Source organism: Meles meles, chromosome 9 (assembly GCF_922984935.1).
Source record: "Meles meles chromosome 9, mMelMel3.1 paternal haplotype, whole genome shotgun sequence".
Classification (NCBI taxonomy): domain Eukaryota; kingdom Metazoa; phylum Chordata; class Mammalia; order Carnivora; family Mustelidae; genus Meles; species Meles meles.
This window is the reverse complement of record NC_060074.1, coordinates 51,226,524-51,248,584: the sequence shown is the minus strand read 5'-3', so window position 1 is coordinate 51,248,584 and position 22,061 is coordinate 51,226,524. Positions and strand designations below refer to the sequence as shown.

General features: G+C 41.1%; 1 protein-coding gene across 11 annotated transcripts in view; it reads right to left on the bottom strand.

Moving 5' to 3' along the window:
* The window catches only part of FMNL2 (formin like 2), a 316,452-nt gene that overhangs the window by 82,954 nt on the left and 211,437 nt on the right, over positions 1-22,061 (bottom strand). For 9 of the 11 annotated variants that reach the window (XM_046019160.1, XM_046019156.1, XM_046019157.1 and 6 more), the window contains exons 4-6: positions 19,427-19,503; positions 10,037-10,120; positions 6,828-6,980 (exon numbers count right to left, since the gene is read on the bottom strand). In XM_046019160.1, coding sequence (XP_045875116.1) covers positions 6,828-6,980; positions 10,037-10,120; positions 19,427-19,503 — 314 coding nt within the window. The remainder of the gene's footprint in view (positions 1-6,827; positions 6,981-10,036; positions 10,121-19,426; positions 19,504-22,061) is intronic. The other 2 variants (XM_046019164.1, XM_046019166.1) reach the window with 1 other exon arrangement.

Sequence of the window (22,061 nt, the reverse complement as noted above, 5' to 3'; positions counted from 1 at the left end):
CCATATCATATCCTCTCTCAGCTGGTCTTCCATTGGAGAAAAGACCCAATGAAGAGGGGGAACAAGTGAAAACCGTATTTCTAGGAATTGGAAATGCTTGACTAAGATGTCTGTATGGTGCACTACAAGCTAAAACTAAAGCTGTCACCATTTTCACTAGCACGGCCATCAAAATAGGCTCCCAGCTGAGAAGCTGAAAGGTATATTCTTAACCCAAGTATAGTTTTCTCTTTTTACAACTTCAAATAAACAAAGAAATACAAAAATCTGAAACACAACAACCCAACATCTTCAGTTGTTTTTGCTTATAGAATGTGCCAAAAAGTAAAACTGAAAGTCTATAGTTGCAGATTATTTTTACAGAGTCTGCAAATTTAGAAAGTCTTTATTTTACAGGTAATTACTTCATTTTCTAGAACCTCATATCTTCAGGACAAAAGTCGTATTAAGGAGTTTCTTCAACATCTCTCTTCCCTCAAAAGTGATATTCAGGTGTTACCTGTAATGACTGTCTCCTCATTCTTTTTTCTCCCATTCTTACCCTATTCCTTTTTATACCTTTATTCTTTACTTTCTGTTTCTCGCTTTCTAAATTCAGTGTTAATGAAAATTTCAATCACTATCTGCCATCTTATCTGATGGACAGAAAGAACCAAGCTTTGAGAAAAAAAAATACTTTTTGAGAAAAAAAATTTTTAATATATTTTTCTTCACAGTCTTCCCCCCCATAAGTTGGACCTTATAGAAATAGATTAGATTTTTCAATATCTTTCCATATGGAAAGTTCAAATACATGGAGTTAAGAAGAAGGAACACATGTAAAACAAAATACAGATTACAACTCTCAATTCTGAGGACTATAAAAGATCTGAGTTGATTTTGTCTAACTTGGGGGCAGAAAAGGGAAGAAGAATAGAGGACAGTGATCATTTTAGAAATTATATCCCTAATTCATATAAACTGGAAAATGAACAGAAATGAGTTCTCCTTGCTGCAAATCAAAGTAAGAAGTGCTTTAGCTTCCAACTATACAATTCAGAGATCTTTTTTTATCTCATACCACAGTGGTTTCAAGTTAAAAGGTCACATGATTTTCTTCCCCCAACAATTAAAATTGAAGATAAAATGCTACTGTTGAAATAGAAGAACTTAGAAGAGCTTCCAAGAGCTCCACTCTTCTAGAATACCTCTGACTTTACAAGCCAACTGGTACAGAGTTGGTGTTCCCATATATCTAAGTAAAATCAGGGCAACTGCTGTGAACACAAGTATTTGCCGCACTAGAGCCCAATCAACTCTACGGGCCACAGGCGTGCACACAGAAACCGGTCTGCAGGAACTAGGTAACTCCTCGGAGAGTAAGGTCTTAGCGCAGAGCCTCGTCGACAAACCACATCCAACTAATCACATCCGAGATCCCTTCCAGATTCCAATTCTGCTATTTCTACTAATGATTCTGTTTCTCTTCTAATCAGTCATACGTGAAATTTTCTCTTTACCCCTAAGGCCACCAAGTCACCAGAACATCTTCATACTTGGCCTTTTGCTCTGCTTTTTAGGGACTGTCTGCATAGATTCAGGCAACACCAATCTTTTCCTCCAATCAACACCCAGAACATTCCCCAGACCCTACACACCTGAAAAGATCAACCACCTCCTGTGATTTCCCATTCCATTGCCTACCAGATAAAAACCAAACTCCAAAAATCAAGGTTCTTTATTATTTGGCCTCTCCCTGATTCACAAGTATAGACTACATGTATTTTAGGTAGCTCGAAAACATCATAAAAACTAAAATCTGAGAAAAGTTCACTCAAAATCCCCCCTGTGGTTAAAAAAAAGTCTCTTTTTTCACTTTTAATAAATTTCCCTTTCAATGCCTTCCCAACTGCAAATAGGTGACCGTGAAATTTTATTGGTACAGAACTTTTTGTCTTACTCTTATCCTTTGTTTAGGAAACACTTTTTCATGTTTTTGTGTTAACTTGTTCTGTAATACCTCGATTGATCAACCATACTGACCAGCACATCACTCAAGGTCTCCGCTAGATCCTCTGGCATCTCTGTGCGAAGTGGAATAAAGAAACGCGGACACCCTGATTAAAAAATGCTATCTATGGGGGCATCTGGGTGGCTCAGTGGGTTAAAGCCTCTGCCATCGGCCCAGGTCATGGTCCCAGGGTCCTGGGATCGAGCCCCGCATCGGGCTCTCTGCTCAGTGGGGAGCCTGCTTCCTCCTCTCTCTCTGCCTGCCTCTCTGCCTACTTGTGATCTCTGTCTGTCAAGTAAATAAATAAAATCTAAAAAAAAAAAAAAAAAAAAATGCTATCTATGAAGGAGGGAAAAATCCCCCTGTGCATAAACAGGCAGGACAACATGGTTTGGAAGCTGGAGTCAGTCCTACCTCTTAAACTAGCTGGTTTGGTCCCAGGCAAGTTGCTTAGCCACTACAGACCCCAGTTTCTTCGCAGGGATAACAGTCACCACTATGTCATTAAACCACTGTGAGTGGTAAATCATCAAATGTCCTTAGAACCGCGCCTGGCACAGAACAAACACTCAATGTTTTCCTCCCCAGTAAAAATTATATCAATGTTATCTATATCTATGCGCTTATTTTTAAATACTTAAAAAAATTAGTCCCACGAGGGAAAAAATGTTTATCAATAAGGATCTAAATTTGAACTCTTCATCTCTTTATGTAAATTCCCTAAAGATAGAGGTGGTCAACAGAATGATGACTATTCAGGAAATGTCATTCCTTTAAGATAATGATCTCAGGAAAAACAGTGAAATTTGTTCCGGGGGTATCTTAGGAATAAATACTTTTGTAAGTTCACATCTTAGAGGAAATGTGGGTGTTGGTTTCCTCACCAAATTGGGAAGGATCAATCAGAGTGACCCTCGAGGTCTTGCCAGCTTTGGATGTATATGACCCGATTTTGCCATTAAACCACCCTCGACCCCATCACAAAGCTTCTGCTCCAGAAAGGACAGTTTCTTCCCTCTTCCCCAAACATGCCTGACCTTTGATGTAAGCTTTTGCTCATCTCATGCTTCTTCAGTTTACTTCTGCCAGAAGCACTTTCCTTACGCTGAATAGCAACTCTGGCCGTCACCCAAAGGCCCAGTTAAAATCTGACCCCTTCTTCCAGGCTCTTAGTGTTCCATGGATTTCTTTAAAAACTCAAAACTTTTATTTACTATGTCACTCCTTATTTAAGTCTAATGGCATTAAGTAATCATTCTTAAAAATTAAAAATCACTTACTCTTACATCTGAATACAATCCTTGTCTTCCAAAACCTAGTATGTACACACATGTATATACAGCACCATTTATTTTAGCTAGACCTATAGCCACACTAGCAGAAATCTTAACTGAAGGCACACAAGACTCTTGGCTTACAAGACCGTATAATTCCGGTCACTACTGTATCAGTTTCAGAATTTTTACCACTGGCCAAGCTGACAAATTCATGTAATACAGAATCTAATACCTGATAAAACTCAAGGTGAATGTCATGTCCTAAAATTTTTACTAATCCATTTTAAATAGTTAAAAAATGAAGTTTGGGGCACCTGGGTGGCACAGTGGGTTAAGCCTCAGACTTCGGCTCAGGTCAATGATCCCAGGGTTCTGGAATCGAGCCCCAAATCGGGCTCTCTGATCAGCAGGGACCCTGCTTCCCCCCCTGCCTGCCTCTCTGCCTACTTGTGATCTCTCTCCCTCTGTCAGATAAATAAATAAATAAATAAATAAATAAATAAATAAATAAAATCTTTAAAAAAGAAATTTTTAAAAAATGAAGTCTGAATACAAAGAGGAGAGTGTGCGTCAACATCACAATTTTCTTTAAAAATGGTGTTTTTCTTTAATCAAGCCCCACTTATAAAGTGTTTTAAATTTCTTAAAATTTTATTTCCTCTTCCAGCCTTAGCTAACACATTTTGCCAAGTGATAAAGGATGAGATCACTGAATCTACATTCTTATCTGGAGATTAAGAGGAGGGAACTAAAATCTGCATTTGGATCCAGAAGACATATTCCCATCAAACAAAGCTACCAGAATAAGCTACGGAACATGAATTAATACCATTTTATGCTTTCCCCAAAAATGGCAACATGAATACAATACACCTTAGAGGGTCAAATTCTTAGATTAAAGAATAATAATATGATAACAGAGTGTATCAAAGTTTAAAAGGCAGTGGGTTTTGTTCCAGTACAGGGTGATGTGAAGTCATCATATTATAACATGGGAGCTGTCACGATACCCTGCCACCATGCACGATGAGCTCTCATGGCCATCATGCTCACCCATGACTTACGAGTTTTTCCAGTTTGAAGCCTCATAACCAGTGTGTAAACTGAAGCTGTTCCAGAGGCAACAGGGAGAGAAGCAGCTCTGGTGACATTTGAACTGAAGATACTCGGGAAGAGAAACCATCTGGTGGTTGTGTAAGGAATGAATGGAACCAGACGAAGAGGAGACACATTAGGAGGAGAAAGGACAAAGCAGAGGAGGCGAAGACAATCAGAAAGGAGATGGCAGAATGGAAAAGAAGGACAATGAAAAGAAATCCAAAAGTGAAGGAAGTGTGGGGAGCAGAGAAAGAAAGGGGAGAGAAGGAGGAGGAAGAGAAAAGAAATGTAAACAATCTTTGGGTATATGAAAAGCAACATGTACCATATGCCTGTACTTCTGATCACTGGTCATTTGGTTTTTTTAAGTCACAGATGCTATCAAATGACCATATACAGAATTATAATCCAGGCAAAAAGCCATGAACCACAAGAGCTGGATGGAATGTCATTGATATATGTTGTTTAAAAACAAAAGCAAGCAACTAAGCTTCAGGTCAATAAGGGGCATGAAAGATACTGCCGCAGAACCCATGAAGGAAGAATCAAGGGAAACCCAAATGTTCCGTTCCTCAGCCTGAAACTGTTCAAATGCAAGACAGAAGAATGTGATGTGGTTTCTTAGTTAGTCATCTTCAAGCACATCTGCCAACCAGAAAGTTCAGATACTTCCTGCATTTCTCAGAAAGCATTTCCATCATGTCTATCTCTACACTTTGGGTCTATTTTTCCAATTTTAAATGAATTCTAGCAAGATCTACCTTGAGCCAACTGTCAAACAAGTCAGGCTGGACACGAATGTCCCTGTCCTGTGCCTTCTAGGGTGCAGGGCTACAGTTCTCCTTGAATCAAAGATATTTCCATATTTTGCTGACTCCTCCACTCTTCCACAAACAATGTGCTCTCAATGAACAGTCCTCATAACTCAAAATTAGCCCTAACAAATTATTAATCAGGAAAATTGATCTTTATTGAGGGGTAGCTGGCCAATAGGTGATGCGTTCCAGGTAAGAAACGATAAAAAAGCAACTTAAAATGTGCTTTGTCAATTAAATTCCTTACGTATAATTATATCTCTACTAAGGGTAAGAATTTCCATTCACACACAAAGGTCATTAAGGGAATTCTTCACACACGACTGGCCGTTCTTCAACTTCCAAATCAGCCTTGTCCACATATAGAATTGGTGAAGGCTAGCTAGTGACAGAGCTCTCAGCCTGTTGCAAATACAAGACAGACTGAAACACTGCTCTTCATTATTATTAAACCATTCAATATTAATATTTTAATATTAATTAATATTTTTGGCATCTCTAAACATGGAAAATCTGGTTGATTGGAAGCATCATATTCAAATGTCAAACCCTTCAGCAAACATGAACTTCATTATTGAGATATTTACTTTCTATGACCAAAACCCAAGTCAAAGGGACAAGAGGTAATCAGAGGACTAATAATATGAAAAGTCTGCAAGCCACTTTTTCACTGACTTACAACTTGACATCCAGACGCTACTACCAATGACCCAACCCCCATGGGAATCTTCAACACTGACAGGGACAACATCAATGTGCCAGATCAAGCCTAGTTAACTTACAAAGAATAAGCAGCAGTGGGGAAGGAAAGGCTAATTAATAAAATGTTTATTCAACTCTTTATGAACTTGCTCCAGATGCCATCTCTACCTTGACAGGCCGGAGTTCTGATTTTGCCATCTAGACCTTAACATTAAGTACAGTGCCTGGCAAGTTACAGAAGCTCAAAAATATTTTTTGGTGAATGAATGACTGTAGGTAGGAGGGAACAAACAATCTTAGAGATATTATACTCATTAGTCATACAGGCGGTCAGCGCCCATCTTTCCTCAGCTTGGTGGCATTTCAGCCATGACAGACTAGAGAAAAACCCTCAGGAGGAAACAAAAGGTTGACAACTGAGCTCACTAACCAAAAGAACACCCCTTAAAAGCATTCAGTTAATAAAAATGGTCACTACAACATCTTGCACCTCTAAGAACACATCCCACAGAACACACACCCGAGCTACCACTGGAAGAAGGGAGGGGAGTATGAAGAGTCAACCAGGAATTCCCGAGATCCTCAAATCTCAAGAGACGCTGCCTTGACACAGAAAACAGAGCTTAAGTCACAAAGTCAATCTCTCCCTGGTTTCGAAAACTTATCTACGAGTCCTCTGCACTCTATCATTCAGCAGCAGAATTCTCTTCCTGCACCAAAGGCAAGGCTGGTGTTTCCCCAAAACTATTTAAAGCTGTAGAGAGCATTGCCCAAGTCATGATCCCATGATATCCCGAAGAAACTTTCCTTTGCCTCACTGGAGATGCAAGTGCTGTGTGGAAAGATACAGCGCTGCGTGGCCCAGGACCAGCCAGAGAAGCGAGGCGCTCTGCTGTCCCAGCGTCGCCCAGCGAACGCGCTTCCCTCCGGGTTCACGGAACTCACCGCAGCGCAGAATGTCTTCCTGAGCGGGACACGCTGTTGCCCACGGGGGAGGGCAGGTTGCTCCCTCTGTGCAGATCCTCGATGGACCTACTCCAGGGCTTTGATTTGTCCACTGAGCTCTCCACCGTGCTTTCCACACTCTCGAAATCAAAACTAAAACAAAAGAGAGATCCCACTCAAGACTTAAAAGTGGACAGTCACACAAATACATGGCTATGCGTAACTGGCTCCTTCCGACCACGCATCTGCACACAATGGCGGGTGGTCCTCGCAAGCAGAGGAAACTGAAAAGGCAACACCAATGCCAAAGAATTTCCGCGGACTCAGAGCTAGCCTCGAAAATCCAAAATGACAAATACTGGGCAAGGCCAACGCATAGACGAACAACAGGGAAAAATTAATAGCAATGTATCATTTGTATTTTACTACAAGGTTTACTAACTTACCAACAGCTAACACTGCTATGGTGGAAGGGCAAGGAAACATCTTCCAGCTGTCTTCATTTTGCTTTAACAAGTCAATATGTAGGCTTATACTAATTTATTCCTACCCATCAGTTTTCCCTGAACATTTTCTCCTAGTGTGTTGGCAAGTGTACTTTTCCAACCATATGTGATACATTACTTGCAACGTTATGGATTTGCTTTGATTTTGGAATCTCTTCCCAATGTGGTGCTCTTTAAAGCAGGACTGGTGTTTCTCTGACATTTTTTGAGGTTATTACTCATGTTGACCATGTTAGAATAAATGGCAAGTTAAGTTGCTCATTCTTGTATAATTTTGGGAACAAAATTTTTAAACAGCCAGGCCTTTGTGTTCTGTGCATTTTCCCGTCCCAAAGACAGGAGCTCTACCTTCTCAAAAAAATTTATTTTATCAACTGTTTCTACCTCTAGTTCCACCCAGCAACACCTGATCAGACAGAGAATAAACAGAAGGCGGCTGTAATTAATACCAGATGGAAGGTCTGGACAGCGATCTCAGAAGAGACAGTAACAATACATATTGGCAATAATAAGGATGACTTTTCATAAGGGTACCATCGCCAAAATAAAATATTTTGTTAGAATCGTCATCTGTAAACTAGGCAGTGCTGTCCCTCTATTAAATACTAAGTCAGGCGGCGGCCAGGACAGATCGTCAGTGAATGCATCTGGCAAGTTTGTCACGCCTTTGGATACAAGAAGCAGAGCTGAACAGAAAAAAGGTGGGATTGAGTAATCAAATCCTTAAACACTAAAAACAGAAGCCTACAACTGCTACTGGAGAAGGTAAGCCAACGGGGCACCCCAAAGATCACCCATGTCGCCAACACTCTCGCCAAGTCACTCTGCAGCACCCCACGTCCTTCAGCTGTCCCACAGGCTTATGCTCCTCTCGGCTCCCCCACCTCATGGAGCAAGAGGAGAAGAAACACACCTTGGTGAAGCATCCTGTTTTAGGAACAGGGTATCAGCCTACTGGTGCACATTACCTGGGCTAGGAAATTATCACAAGCCAAGGGACAGTAAGAAATTTTTCAGCCCACTAGCTTCAAGAAAAAACACAAATTATATCTCTATATAAAATTTATCTAAATAAAGCAACACAAAACCAAAACTAATAAGCAGAGCATTTAAAGGTAATGCCAAAAAAAAAAAAAAAGAAAGAAAGAAGGAAACCAAAACTGTGAGTTCTGATCTTCCGCTGGGTTTGATCTTATGCCACACCTAGAATTCCCTCATGGTAGCACTGCTTTCTCCCACTGGTCTGAAGTGAGGGTACGCCGGGGAAAGCTGGGTGCATGAGCTCTACTGTGATGTAGGTAAAAGGTAAATGATAGCAAACATGTAATACAGAGCATGCCATCCTTTTTCACTACAACTGAAGTCTCTAAGCTCTTCCTTAATTCCAAAACTCTTCCTCCAGATTTTAAACTATGCAGCGGGGTAATATTATTGTGTTTTGTCATATAATGTGAAGTGTAAGAGAGGTTAGCAGTTTTTAACACAATGGACATAGATAAGAAACAATCCTTGAAGGAACACATTCTAAAACTAGGATTGTATTTCAGAGGACAACTTCTTAGAAAGGCAAGAACGTGTCTATTGGTGTTTCTTACTCTTTTCCATATCATAAACAGGAGATATCAAACCTGAAACTGATCAAGCCAGTTTCAGTTTGTACTGTAATTTCTGCATCCACTAGAAAGGAGTAATTACAGCTTCCGTCCCAAGAATTCTTCAGGAAGTGCTGAGGATTATAACATCTGGTTAAGTCTTAGAACTTCTTTGGAGTGATGCAATATAAAAAACAAGTTACTGCTTTTAAAAGAAGCATTCAGGACAGGAGGGAAACACCACCTGGGCCCAAATGTCTTCTGGTCAAATTAAAAATACAGTATTACTTCCTCAGTCTGTGTGTGTGTGTGTGTGTGTGTGTGTGTGAGAGAGAGAGAGAGAGAGAGAGACAGACAGAAAGACAGAGAGAGAAAGAATCAGTGCAATATTCTTCTGTAATATTCTTTGATTAAAGAAGTAAATGCAAAAAGAATGTCTCATCCAAATGTACACTTTTCAGTTCTGTTGTAAATTCCTCCAGAAGCCTAGCAAAAGGGAAAATTTTATGAATTAACAAGAAATAAGGTTAACTAAGTTGATTTTCTTTCCTGGTCTATTGCAATTTTCCCCCTCCACCGGATGAAAGTAAGTCAAAACAACACAAATACATATCAAGTAGAAAATGGAAAAGGTTCTTGTTGATTCCTTTTTCCAGTCCTACTTGATTTGGTATATCTGCTGTCATTTTCTCTGCATTTACTAGCACATACAAATACACACAAACATATACATATATATAATTTTTTTAACAAAAAGTTACTTTTCTGTGTCTTGCTTTATTCACTCAGCAATAGATTTTACACCTCCTTCAGTGACTGCCAGGGTCGTCTACCATATGGATATATGCAACCTGAGCACTAAAGAGAGCACTTTGGAAAATAAGGACTCTAAGGGTGTTTTTTACTTCCCTATTTTACTTTTGCCTTAAAAGCATTTCTAAGGATGATTCTATGATTTGCTTTTAGTTACTTGGGTAGAAACAAGCCTCCTTAAACCTTCCAACATCTGCTTCTGCGTTTCTCCCCTCAGTGTGGTATAGAATTTTGCCACTCACTTCCATCTTCCGTGACCACAAGAAATTCAAAAGCCAACAAGCCAAGTTTTACTTACGTTACCGCATACTGTGCAAATGACAGATATTCCACTAGAACATCAAGACCTCTGTTTTCTTCATTCAGAAACTCTCTGACCCATCTGTTAAAAAATAAAGACAATTATTACAGAGGTTCATCACACGGTCTGCCGTGAGAGAGCCCAAGGAATGCTGTTATTGTTCCGCCAGAAACATTCACCGAAAGGGAGTCATGGAGGAAGGCCTAGACTCCATCACACCTAGGAGGAACATTTCCATAGTGCAACAACAAAACAAAAAACCAAAAACGACAGCATTCTGGGGCACCTGGATGGTGTAGTCAGTTAAACATCTTGTTCTTGGTTTCGGCTCAGGTCATGATCTCAGGGTCCTGGGACAGAGCCAGTGCCGGGCTCTGCACTGGGGGGGTGGGGGGGTGTGTGTTGGGGGGTGTATGCTCCAAGACTCTCTCTCCCTCTGCTCTCCCTAACCCCGCTCCCTAAAATAAATAAATCTTTGGGAAAAGAAAACAAAAAACAACCACAGCATTTCAACATATAAGAAGAGGGGACAAAATGTATACTTGCATCTCCCTTGCATTTTACTACTTGGGAGACTTAGCATAACGTGTAAGAAGTATTCTAAAAAAGGAACTTGCTAACCGTACATTTTCCACCACAAGTGACCCACAGCCTGTTCAAGGAGCCAAGACTGCACGGGGAATGTGGCAGGCCCGGGACATGACGACATGTACACTGAAATCCAGGCGTGATTCCAAGTCCACGTTCAACTCCTTCTTGGCACACTAAGCCATCGAAAACACTCAACTAGCCAATGAGACACCAGTGTTTAGGGGTTCCTGGAAATTCAACAGGGATCATGATTTGCTTAATTTTTTCCATGAATGTTAAAACCTCTTAAAAACTTGCAGGCACCACATACCATTGGCAAAGCCAAGACATGACATATCATGTTTACTTTTTTTTTTTTTAATTCATTTTAAGTATCACCTTGCCTTTGAATGGTGGGTTTGAATGCAGTTTACTGAGAATTTTTACTCATTTTCAATTGCACTTCAACAATGAAGCTCAGTGGTCAAGCCGAACCTTCAGGTACGGAAGATAAGCACCTGTCACCGCCCATTGCAGATTTCCTCCAGGACATTCCTCTTTTAAGAATGTGTGATACCGGGGCGCCTGGGTGGCTCAGTGGATTGGGCCGCTGCCTTCGGCTCAGGTCATGATCTCAGGGTCCTGGGATCGAGCCCCGCATCGGGCTCTCTGCTCTGCAGGGAGACTGCTTCCTCCTCTCTCTCTGCCTGCCTCTCTGCCTACTTGTGATCTCTCTCTCTGTCAAATAAATGAATAAAATCTTAAAAAAAAAAAAAAAAAAAAAAAAAAAAAAAAAAAAAAAAAAAAAGAATGTGTGATACCTGTTAAACCTTCTCTGGGTTTGAGACTTCAACAAATAATAAGTCAAAAGGTCAGCAGAAATGGACCTTGAGGTACATCAGCCAAACGCACTCCCAACCTGGTTGCCTTCTTCCATAAACACCAAGCAAAAAAAAAAAAAAAAAAAAAGCCTCACCAGCTCTAACCACAACAGCCACTCCTGAAGCCATTTTTGTTAAGCTATGAGAACAACACAACTGAACTTTAACTTTAAGGCTGAGTAACCCCTCAAAATATTTGTCTTAAAGGAAGAAAAAAAATCTGGTGAACTCAGGATGCCTGTTTTAAAATTCTTTTGGGGGCTCCTTTTCCCTTGTTTCTGTTTGTTCTTTTGTTTTACCCTCAAGTTCATTCTTTCTCATACTTCTACCAACTCCAGGATACAAACTCGGGCCTGCAGGGAGTCCCAGAGGGCAGCAAAGCAGGAAAAGCAGACAGCTTATCTCTTTATTTTCCCCCACGTGCCTCAGGCAGGCTATCACAAAATGTAGGCACCCAATACACCCCCACGGAAGCAAATAACCGTTAATTTTAAAAAAGACCTAGGGCGGCAAGCAAAAGAGCCACCCATCGGGCCTCGTGAGAGCTGGTCCTGAGTCCTGCTGAAACTTCCCTTCCAGACCAGCACATACACCAGCTCACGGCACCTACCTCGGGATACTTTCGGCTAATTTATTTTAATGATTCTCCCTATACCACTAGACCTCAGGAGGCATGAGACGTTTTTAAGTGCTAATAATTAGAAGCCTAGGAAGAGTAAACACACACACACACACACACACAAAATACATTTTCTGTTTATAACTGGTAGGAGACTAGAGAAAGGCCGGCACTCACTATGAAATCCATGGACTAGCTGTTCTTGAAACTCAAGCCTGTTAACAGCTTCTCCAAGGCTTCTCTGTGGCCCTGGCCTGTGGGCTCTGACCGCACCACTGCGGCTGGCCCTCAGTGGCAGGTGTGCGGCGGGAATCCCCGGGGCTGGGTGCAGAGGTGTTCACTTTAGAATGCAAAGTCACCCTCCATTCCACAGTCTTCAGAGCTATCTCAGTCTCTATGTTCTCTATCCCAGTGGCTCAAAAAAACACTCCAGTGTAGGAGCTGAGAACCACCACCATTGTAGTGCCTTCTGGTTGACTTCCCAGACACATGGCCCCTAAGAAATAGGGATGGTCCGGGACACTCCGTGGACCTGTCATGGTCTCAACTGCCAGCACCTCCAACTCAGGGAGTTTGGCCACAAAGTAGAGGAGGCAAATGACTCACAGATAAGAAAATTAAAAAAAAAAAAAAAAAAAAAAGGGAAGGGAGGGAAGGAAGAAAAGAGCCAAGTACATCCAGAGCCACGATTCACGACTGAAAATGCTAATATGCACATATTTTTATTCAGGGATAAAAACTATTGAGCTTCTCCTGCTTCATCTCCATGCCCTCCTAGGTTCCTCCACCCTCACTTGCTGACTTAGAGCGTAAGTGCCTTAACACAATGTTCAAAGTGAAGGGCAAGAATAAGCCGCACGGTTCCTAACCAGTCGGCTAGAGTGTATCAGGTCCTGCCTCTGAGGTTCGATTCCACACAGCTAGCCCTGTTTCTCTAAGCCATGCGATGCTCCCTGGGTCTTTGATCTGGCCCAGACACCCCCAAGTGATTTAGGAAAGAGTAAGAGAACAACCCACCACGGCTGACTACCTATCTCCTCTGTCAAATGATACCAGGTTAGCAAAGTCACTGCAGCAAAAAGCTACGGGTTTAGAGGGAAAAAAAGTCTTCACCAACCCCCCACCCCTGGTTCTCTCAATCTCTGTCCCCGCCACACTTGAGATATTCTGTGTGGGAGAGAACAGAGGTGAGAGTCAACTTCTGGGGAAAGGAAAACAATATAGAAAGAAAATGGGTAAAGATGAAAAATGGGCAACTTTCAAAGCAGCATCTTTAATCTAAAGGCATAAAAAAAAAGGATGTCCCATTATGTAGATTTATGCAGGTGATCATGCAATGACATGTCATAAATTTAGGGTTCCTCTAGTAAATTATTTCCATTTTCCACTTCTGTGCATGCTCCACACACTTTTTTACATATTGCCAGTATGCACACCATTTCAAATTGGATGATTATAGGTTTTGGAAACTAGAATCATTTCTGACTCCAACAGCACGCATCACTTACTGAGTACCCCACAGATTCAGGGTAATTACCATATGTTGTAAATCTGAATTAGGCAAATTCCAAATCAGGGGCTCAGGAGCTAGAAGAAACCATGATAATGAAAAATAGCTCTGGGGGAAAAAAATCTTTCTCAAGGAAGGGATCTGAGTGCAGATACAAGGGTCACTGCTTTATTATAGACAGGTCAAAGCTGTTTCAGACAGGCTGGTTTCTCTCTGCCCTGTCCCCCTGTCCCCCCGCCCCCACCGCCAATTTTAGAATCTCATTGTTCTGATCTAGAAAATGAAGTCTTAAGGGACTTTTCTGGTTCCAAATTTCTGAGATCAAACAAAGCAGACCCAAGATCACAAGATAAAGGGACAAGGGCTGAACTCCCTTTGTCTGTCTCCTTAGAGAGGCACTCCTAACACAGTCTGGAAACTGCAGCTGCTGAAAAATCATGACCAAAAAAAATTATGAGAAGTAAGAGAAAGAAGGTAAGCATCCCCTAGATTCAGCATCAGCTACCAAATCTATCCTGCAAGACGGCATCCCAAGATGGGGCTCAGCGCAGCCCCCACAGCACTAGGAGGCCCCGAAAAGCTCTGAGGGGTTTGTGACATTACAACCATTTTCATAAAAATATTAAGATCGTACTGGCTTTTCACAGTGCTGGCACCTGCATGATGGTACAAAAGGAATAGTGGATAAAACTGCAGCTGGCCAAAGTACACCTCTTTATTGTGTTCTCACCCCAAGCCCTTGGAAGGCAAACAAAAAGTCGGCTTCGTTTGAAACGGTCCTTAATGAAGCAATGAAAATTATGGGTTATTACTAATGCCTGTCCCTTGAGTTTACATCTTTTACATCTTCTATGGGACAAAATGGAAAGCCCACATAAAGTACTTCTGTGTGCCTACCCTAGTACCACAGTTGTCTCCAGGAAAAGCACCTGTGCAGTTGTTTGAGTCACAGACTGAACTAGCTATTGTTTTTTACATGAAATGTAAAATGACTAACAACTGTGGTTATGCTGTCTTGGGTGTTTGACAGACATTTTCTCAAAAGTAAATGAAGTGAGCTTGCCATCTCGAGGAAAAGAACTAATGGTATTTGTTGTCCATGATAAAATTTGAGGTTTCCACCCAAAAAAGGAATATTTTGGAACACTTGAATTGACTTCCACAAGTTTGACAACCTGCTGGTACTTAAAGTATATTCAGATGAGACTGGTAATTATTAACGAATGCGACTGTTTTTATACTGTAGAATAAAATGTCTCCACTTTTGAAAGATCGGTATAACCCAGTGAAACAATATTTTCCAGATGACCAATTCATGATGTTACCCAAAATTACACCTGGGTAGAAAGACCTATTCAATTTTCAAATGAATTTTAATTTATTCAAGTGAATTTTAATTTAACAAAGTACAAAAGCTCACTGATAACATTTCAGATTCCACCTTGCAAGGAACTCTAATTACCGCTCCTTGAAGGATGGTATACTATCAAAGAAGAATATCCACAAAAATCTGAAAAGTTTATTTAAAAACTACTTTTTTCAGGGTGGCTCAGTGGGTTAAGCCTCTGTCTTCAGCTCAGGTCATGATCCCAGGGTCCTGGGACCAAGCCACGCATCGGGCTCTCTGCTCAGTGGGGAGCCAGCTTCCCTCTGTCTCTCTGCCTGCCTCTCTGCCTACTTGTGATCTCTCTCTCTGTCAAATAAATAAATAAATAAAATCTAAAAAACAAAACAAAACAAAAAAAACACTTTTTCAAGTGACGTATGTGGCTAAGGCCAGATTTTCTTCATGCATATCTTTGTATACATATACAACATATTACAACAAATCAAATGCAGACAAAGAAATCTGAATCCAGCTGCTTTCTATTAACCAGATATTAAAGAGATTTGTAAAAATGTAAATCAGTCCCACCCTTGTCACTAATTTTTCCTTCTTGATTTGGAAAATAGTTATTTTTCACCAAATATGTTGTCTGTGCTATGTTTACCATTTTGTATTTATATATTTATATTATTTACCTTAAATAAATACGAAATTTTATTGAATAAGCAAAATTAACATTTTTCACTTTAAATTTCCAATATGGTAAACATTAAGAGAAAAAAACTTCATGTAAACAAAAGCATATTAGGGTTCAAAATAATTTAAGAGAGTTAAGGAGTCCTAAATCAAAAAAATTTAGTGACTTCCTGTGTAGATAACATCGGAACGTATCTAAGTTCAAATCTCAGTCCTTCTCGGTTATGTGGACTGGAGCAAGGTAATTAATAAGTGATTCAGTTTCCTCATCTATAAAACAGGCTCAGAGGTAAAGGCCAATAATAAGATTTCTGTAAGAAATAACACACTGAACATGTTTAATAAATGATAAGATTGCAATCTCGATTTTGAAGAACTCGACAACTAAGAATGAATTAATTATAGGGTCGCTTGATAGGCACATACCCTAGACATGTTGTATACCTGTTAAAACCAGCCTTACTCTTCTCTTATCTTTTGGCCTGGCCCAGCCAGAACTGGGTCACCGAGACACCAGGAAATGCAGGAGGGAAGACAGACCTTCTCTGAGAGTTTCCGGGCTCCTTCGCCTTTGTACAAACCTTGTCCCTGCCAGCTGGCACCTTGCTCCCAGAAACTCAGGCCCATTCTTTCAGCTCCAGTGAGATAAAGTGAAATGAGCACCTTTCAGAACTTCTATGTTCTCCCACTCAGGATGAAAAGCAATTTTCTATCACAATGGAGAGTTTTATTTAAAATAAAGTATCTGCAAGGAGAGAGAAGCTATACCTCAGTGCCAGGGAATAAAGCCCATAAACCTATCCAGCTCACCGCCATCCCCACCCCTGCACTCTTATCACCCTGACATCCAAAATACCATGACATGTGCCCACTCACACCGCAGAGCCAATGTGTTCTCACAGTGTGTGGCTCCTTTCAATGGTATTTCGAGTCATTTCAAGGGCTTGGATTAGTCATAATCTAATTCTTCTCTATTATTATAGTTCCTAAGGGTAAGTGAATAAGATTTTTTTGAGTCCAATTCTTATTTTAATTTGGCTCAAAGAAAATTAATTTTCTTTCTCAGAAGATTGCTCCATTTACAGAGTTTTAGGCTTATATCAAAACTCAGAACAGACCCTTCACTTGACAAAGCTGTAGCCTGGAATGTTATCTCAGCAAAGCCCCAGACTTTAAACTTAAAACACAAGCGTGTGCCAAGAATAACTTCTTCAGGACAAGTAGATTTTTAAATGTAATTCTTCCTTTTCATTTCTGGGAATCGCAATCTCCTAGGTGTCAGGGTCATTTCAGACAGAGAAGGTACAATCTCTGCATGGAATTCCTTAGAGATACATAATATGATTGATTAAATATTGCTTGCAACAAGCCTAACGATAGTTATCATATTTTGAGTCATTACTTGTATGAGACCCTATATAAGATCTTTTATAAATTTATCTCATTTAACCTTGCAACATTTCTATTGGCAAATATTATTATCCTCATTTTATAGATGAGAAGTTAACTTAGGTCACATGGTAAATAAATACAAAGAATTTATGTACTTTAGCTAAGTGACTTATTTAATAACTAATCAAGGGCATGGCAAAACCTGAACCAATGGGCACCCAATTACCATTCTATTACGGTACCCCAAGAGAGTACAATAAAATCTATGAATCTCTTAGATAGCCCATTGCATTCCAAGAATTCCTCACTGTAGTAATTGATTATTTTCACACTACTGAATAATTCAGAAGATTTCCCAATCAAACAAGGTCAAGCGAGTTCATTTCCATCAGAATTAGAGTCCGGCGCAGGCTTGGGTTTTCAGGACAGTCGAGACAGGTCCAAACCCTGGTGTGCATGGTTTTGTTCCACACAAGGCTATGCTAATAAGTGGTTGTATACAACCAGATAATACACCTCCATGAATGTTTCTGCAGCTAAAGCCAAAGCTTTCAGAAAGTCTCACACATAGGTGGTAGACAAAGGGAAACTTCAGATGCTCAAGAAGGAAGAAATGTGAGAATTGTTCAACATGCCTACAGCATCCACAACAGCACACCACGCCGATTGCTTACAGATTTGCACTGGCTCCCACCCAACCAGCGCTCTTCTACTCAGCCAACTCTGTATTGGAAATGACTGTCTTGCTTTGGTATTTGATGGTCAATTTCACGTTATTTCAGCAGTGCTTGAAGAAATGCTCATCGACAATTTGAGAAGCCCTGGCTGCAGCTCATTCTACCGTTGTCGGTCCCAAGTGCCAAGAGTACCGTGTTGGACCTTACCAAATGGAATCTAGTTCCTGATCCCCAAATACTGGAAAGTATTTGAATTTCCCAAGCTTGGATGCCCAACTCTATTAAATCACCACGACTTTCACCCCCAAAAGACAAGCCTTATTGCTTTGATCCCAGAGTCCTGATTACCTTACTTCCTTTCCAGGAAAAAGTTGCCAGATTAAACTACATAAGAAAGAGAACATAGCATTTTGAACCCCAGCACCTGGGCTGTACAGCCATGGACTTTGCAAGAGTCACTCACCTTCTCTGGTCCTGAATGCTTTTCATCTGTAAAATGAAGAACTAGGGAATCCTTAATTTCTCTTCTGGTTCTAAAGTCATGATTCTATGATCCACTGTTTGACAGCCCATTTTCTCAAACAAAGTGATTATCAACTTTAGAAATCAGTTCTTTTCCAAATACTTCATTCTCAAGGTGAAAAGTGTACAGTTATCCTCCAGGAAATGAACATTCTCACCCAAGCTTCATCATGTATCAATTAGCCTTGCAGAGCCACAATTTTAAAAAGCTTATTCTGAAATAACTGTGGAAAGTAACCATTTTATTGGTTTACGCCTAAAACAGTCTGAAGTAGAAGTAGACTATTATTTACGTAGTATATTTTTTAATGGAATAATCTATTAAACTATACCATAACATACACGCAAAACTTCATTTCCAATAGATCTGCAAAGAATGTCATAGGAGAAAGTTCTGAAAGATCAAAAATCTACAGTCTTCCTGCCATTAAATTCAAAGAATCAAAATGCAGAGAGGCTGAATAACTTGCTGGATGTCCAACAGGTACTTTAGGAAGAGCTAAAGCTACAAAGTAGGATACCTGGTATCCTGCCACAGAGATAAGCCATGTTATTCTAAGGCACTGTACAATGATGCCGTTCTAGGAGTAAGGAGCATATGCTCAAGTTGTACTTGCTAGAAGCAAGCCACATAAAAAAACTCTCAGTAATGCTTAGCGTTGAGATTCCCCAAACTTTACTTTCTGGAGTGGATTTTACACTCCCAGTCCTAAAAATTTTGGAATGCAAGACGAAGAGACTCAGAACAACTCAGGGCAATGAAGGGTATAAGGGGACACCACCCGAGCTTCTCTTCCCTTCTGGAACTGAAGAAAGGACAATGAAGCAGCTTCAACGAACGAGCTCGGAGAACTCCACTGACAGCCAAGAGCTCCTCCAGCATCTGAGTTCATTACCTGGTGGGAGCTCCCAGTTTGCCAGAAATGGTCACGCACCCAAGAGACCAAGCACTATCACTGCATCCAAGCACAGAGTTTTAGGATTGTTAGAAACAGCCCAAATCAAAGGCTGCTCTGCTTCTACTAATTCTTGGACAGTGAGCGATTCAAGCACCAACAAACGTCCCACCCGTCTAAACCTCAGTCTCTTGACTTACAATGATCGGCAAGGAAGTTTAATTCTTTGGATATGATTCAGTCACTTTGTAAAGTGTCCAAAAGCCTTAAAGCCAAATGTGAAATGGGCACACTTACCCAATATGGTTGGTTCTTAAAGAAATTTCCAGTTCTCTTAGCACTTGTGTGGATTCTTGAACACGCCGTCTGAATTTCTAGAATTCAAGAACACATATTCTCACAAAACCTTTTATCAACTGCTGTTAAGTGCCATTAGTAATAAGTTTACCCCAATATGAAAATATCTCTGCTTTTAAAGTGGGCTGCTCTCTAAGTGAAATATGTCAATTAGAGAAAGACAATTATCATATGCTCCCGCTGATGAGGAATTGAAGAAATAAAACAGAGGATCATAGGGAAAGAGAGGAAAAAATAAAACAAGACGAAATCAAGAGAGTGTAACAAACCATAAGAGACTCTTAATCACAGGAAACAAACTGAGGGTTGCTGGAGGGGAGGAGTGTGGGGGGATATGGTAACCGGGTGACAGACATTAAGGAAGGCATACGATTTAAGGAGCACTGGGTGTTTTATAAGACTGATGAATCACTGACCTCTACTCTGAAACCAATAATACATTGTATGTTAATTAATTGAATTTAAAGAAAAAAAATGCTAAAATAAAAAATAAATAAATAAAGTGGGCTTCTCTCACCTTTCTTTTTGCAAAGGACACAAACTGTTTTATCATGAAAGCTTATGAGAAAGGACCGGGAAAATTTTCTTATTTCATGTACTAGGTGTCTTTGAGTAAGTAGGCTATTTCTCCCTTCCCTACAACAATATTCTCCAATATGCCCGAGTGTTGGGGGTCCCTGAAACTCCCCCTGCCCTAGTTTCAATGATTTGCAAAGACTCCCTCCTAGGACTTGGCATATAGTTGTCCTTATAGCTAAGACTTATTACAGCAAAAACATACAAGGTACAATCAACAAAGGGAAAGGTGCATTGGCTAAAGTCCAGAAGAAACCAGATACGAGCTTGCAGCAGTATTCTCCCAGAGGAATCAAAAATGATAGTATCTGTGAAATGGGTCCACCAGGAAAGCTCACCAGGGACTCAGTGCCCAGGGTTTTTACTGGGGGCTGGTCACTTCAGCATCCTCTGCCCAGCACATACCAAAAGTCCAGCCTCCCTCAAGCAAAAAAGGCCTTTAGCATGCATCATATTGTTGGCACAGTGAATCGTTCTTATCAGGGAAAGTTATGAAGCCTCCTGAAATGCAAGTCCCCAGCTGGCAACCAAGAGCCAGCCACTCTGGGAATCTGGCCTTTCTAAGGTAGCCATCTCAGGACTGCTATGTTAATTATTTTCTGCAAAACCTAACATTTCCCAAGAATAAGCATTCAGAGTTACCTTTGCCCAGGTGCCCTCATTTGGAAGGTCCCTCCTACTTTGGGAATGCCCTTCCTCATTCCTTGACCCATCAAAATCCCACAAATCCTTCCAGAACTCCCTCAGGCCATTCTTTCTTCAACAAACCCCGCTCTGGCAGTAAATGTATGCTTCTCTATCCTCTCAACGATCCCCATGTATCACTGGGTCAGGATGCACATGGAACACAATTTCTTCCAGAAACACGTATTTATAGTAACTGAACTTCTGGGCCACTCTGAAAGTAGGACATTTGATGGGCCGCACCTTCTAGGAAGAGTTCTGGGCTTTCTGTGCTAAAAATTCAAACCACCTGCCTATTATATGGTCTTCCAAGAAAAGGCTGTGGGGATTCTAGCTGAGGATGTTAGGGACCCTTCTCTGCTGCCACAATTACAGTGGCTAGAGAGTCATCCAGGTCCAAAGATGAAGGCATCCAAGGACAAGGAGGAATGGAGGAAGGCTGGAAAAGCAGGATGTGGGGTGAGGAGAGCCAGGCAGCCCCTGGTATCCAGATGAGGACTGGAACCCCGCTCAGCATGGGGGGGTCCTGTCACCCTCCTCTCCTCTCCCCCCAAATGTTCCTTACTAAGGCCCCAAGGAAGCCAACAGTCTCACAGTTTCCACCTGGCTGCCATTCTTAAGGAACTTCAAAGACCTTCTCGGTTGTTAGAATCCAGGTATAGTCAGATATATGAAATTAAAGCATCCCCAATGTAATGAAAATAAGGGCCACACCCCTCTTCTTTCGTGTATCCTTTGGAGGGACACCCAAACGTCCCCTGGAGAGCAACAAGGACTGTGATGAGGCAGAGTCTCTAGCCACAGAGCTGAGGAAACCACTTCCAAGGTGCTGGGTGCTCTGGAAAGGCCATTCCCACATTAGAGTCACAATGTCAGACAGCCTGCCCTTGTGACCTTGAGAAAGCAGCTCAGCATTCCCAGCTCTGCCTCCTACCCAGTTCTGACTGGTTCCCAATGGCCTTCCCGGCTCCTCAGGGGGAAGGTCACCACGAGCCACAAAGTCACCCAGCATAGCACTAAGGCCACAACAGGGTACCCGAAAAGAATCTGCTGAAGGACTAAGAGGAGTGTATCAAAACAGAGGACCTCCATGGAAACACGAGGAGATACCGGGAATGACAACAGGAGCGGATAATACTTCTTGGGAGTCACTACACTTTTGCAACTGCATGATAACAGATAAAACCAAAGAGACTCTGCCCCCGTGTTATATTCTCTTGGGAACTGGGCCACCACCAGTGGGACTTGGGGCCATGGAGAAGCCTTGGCATCCACCTCGCTAACACATTAACAATGACTGCCAACGTTCTGCACT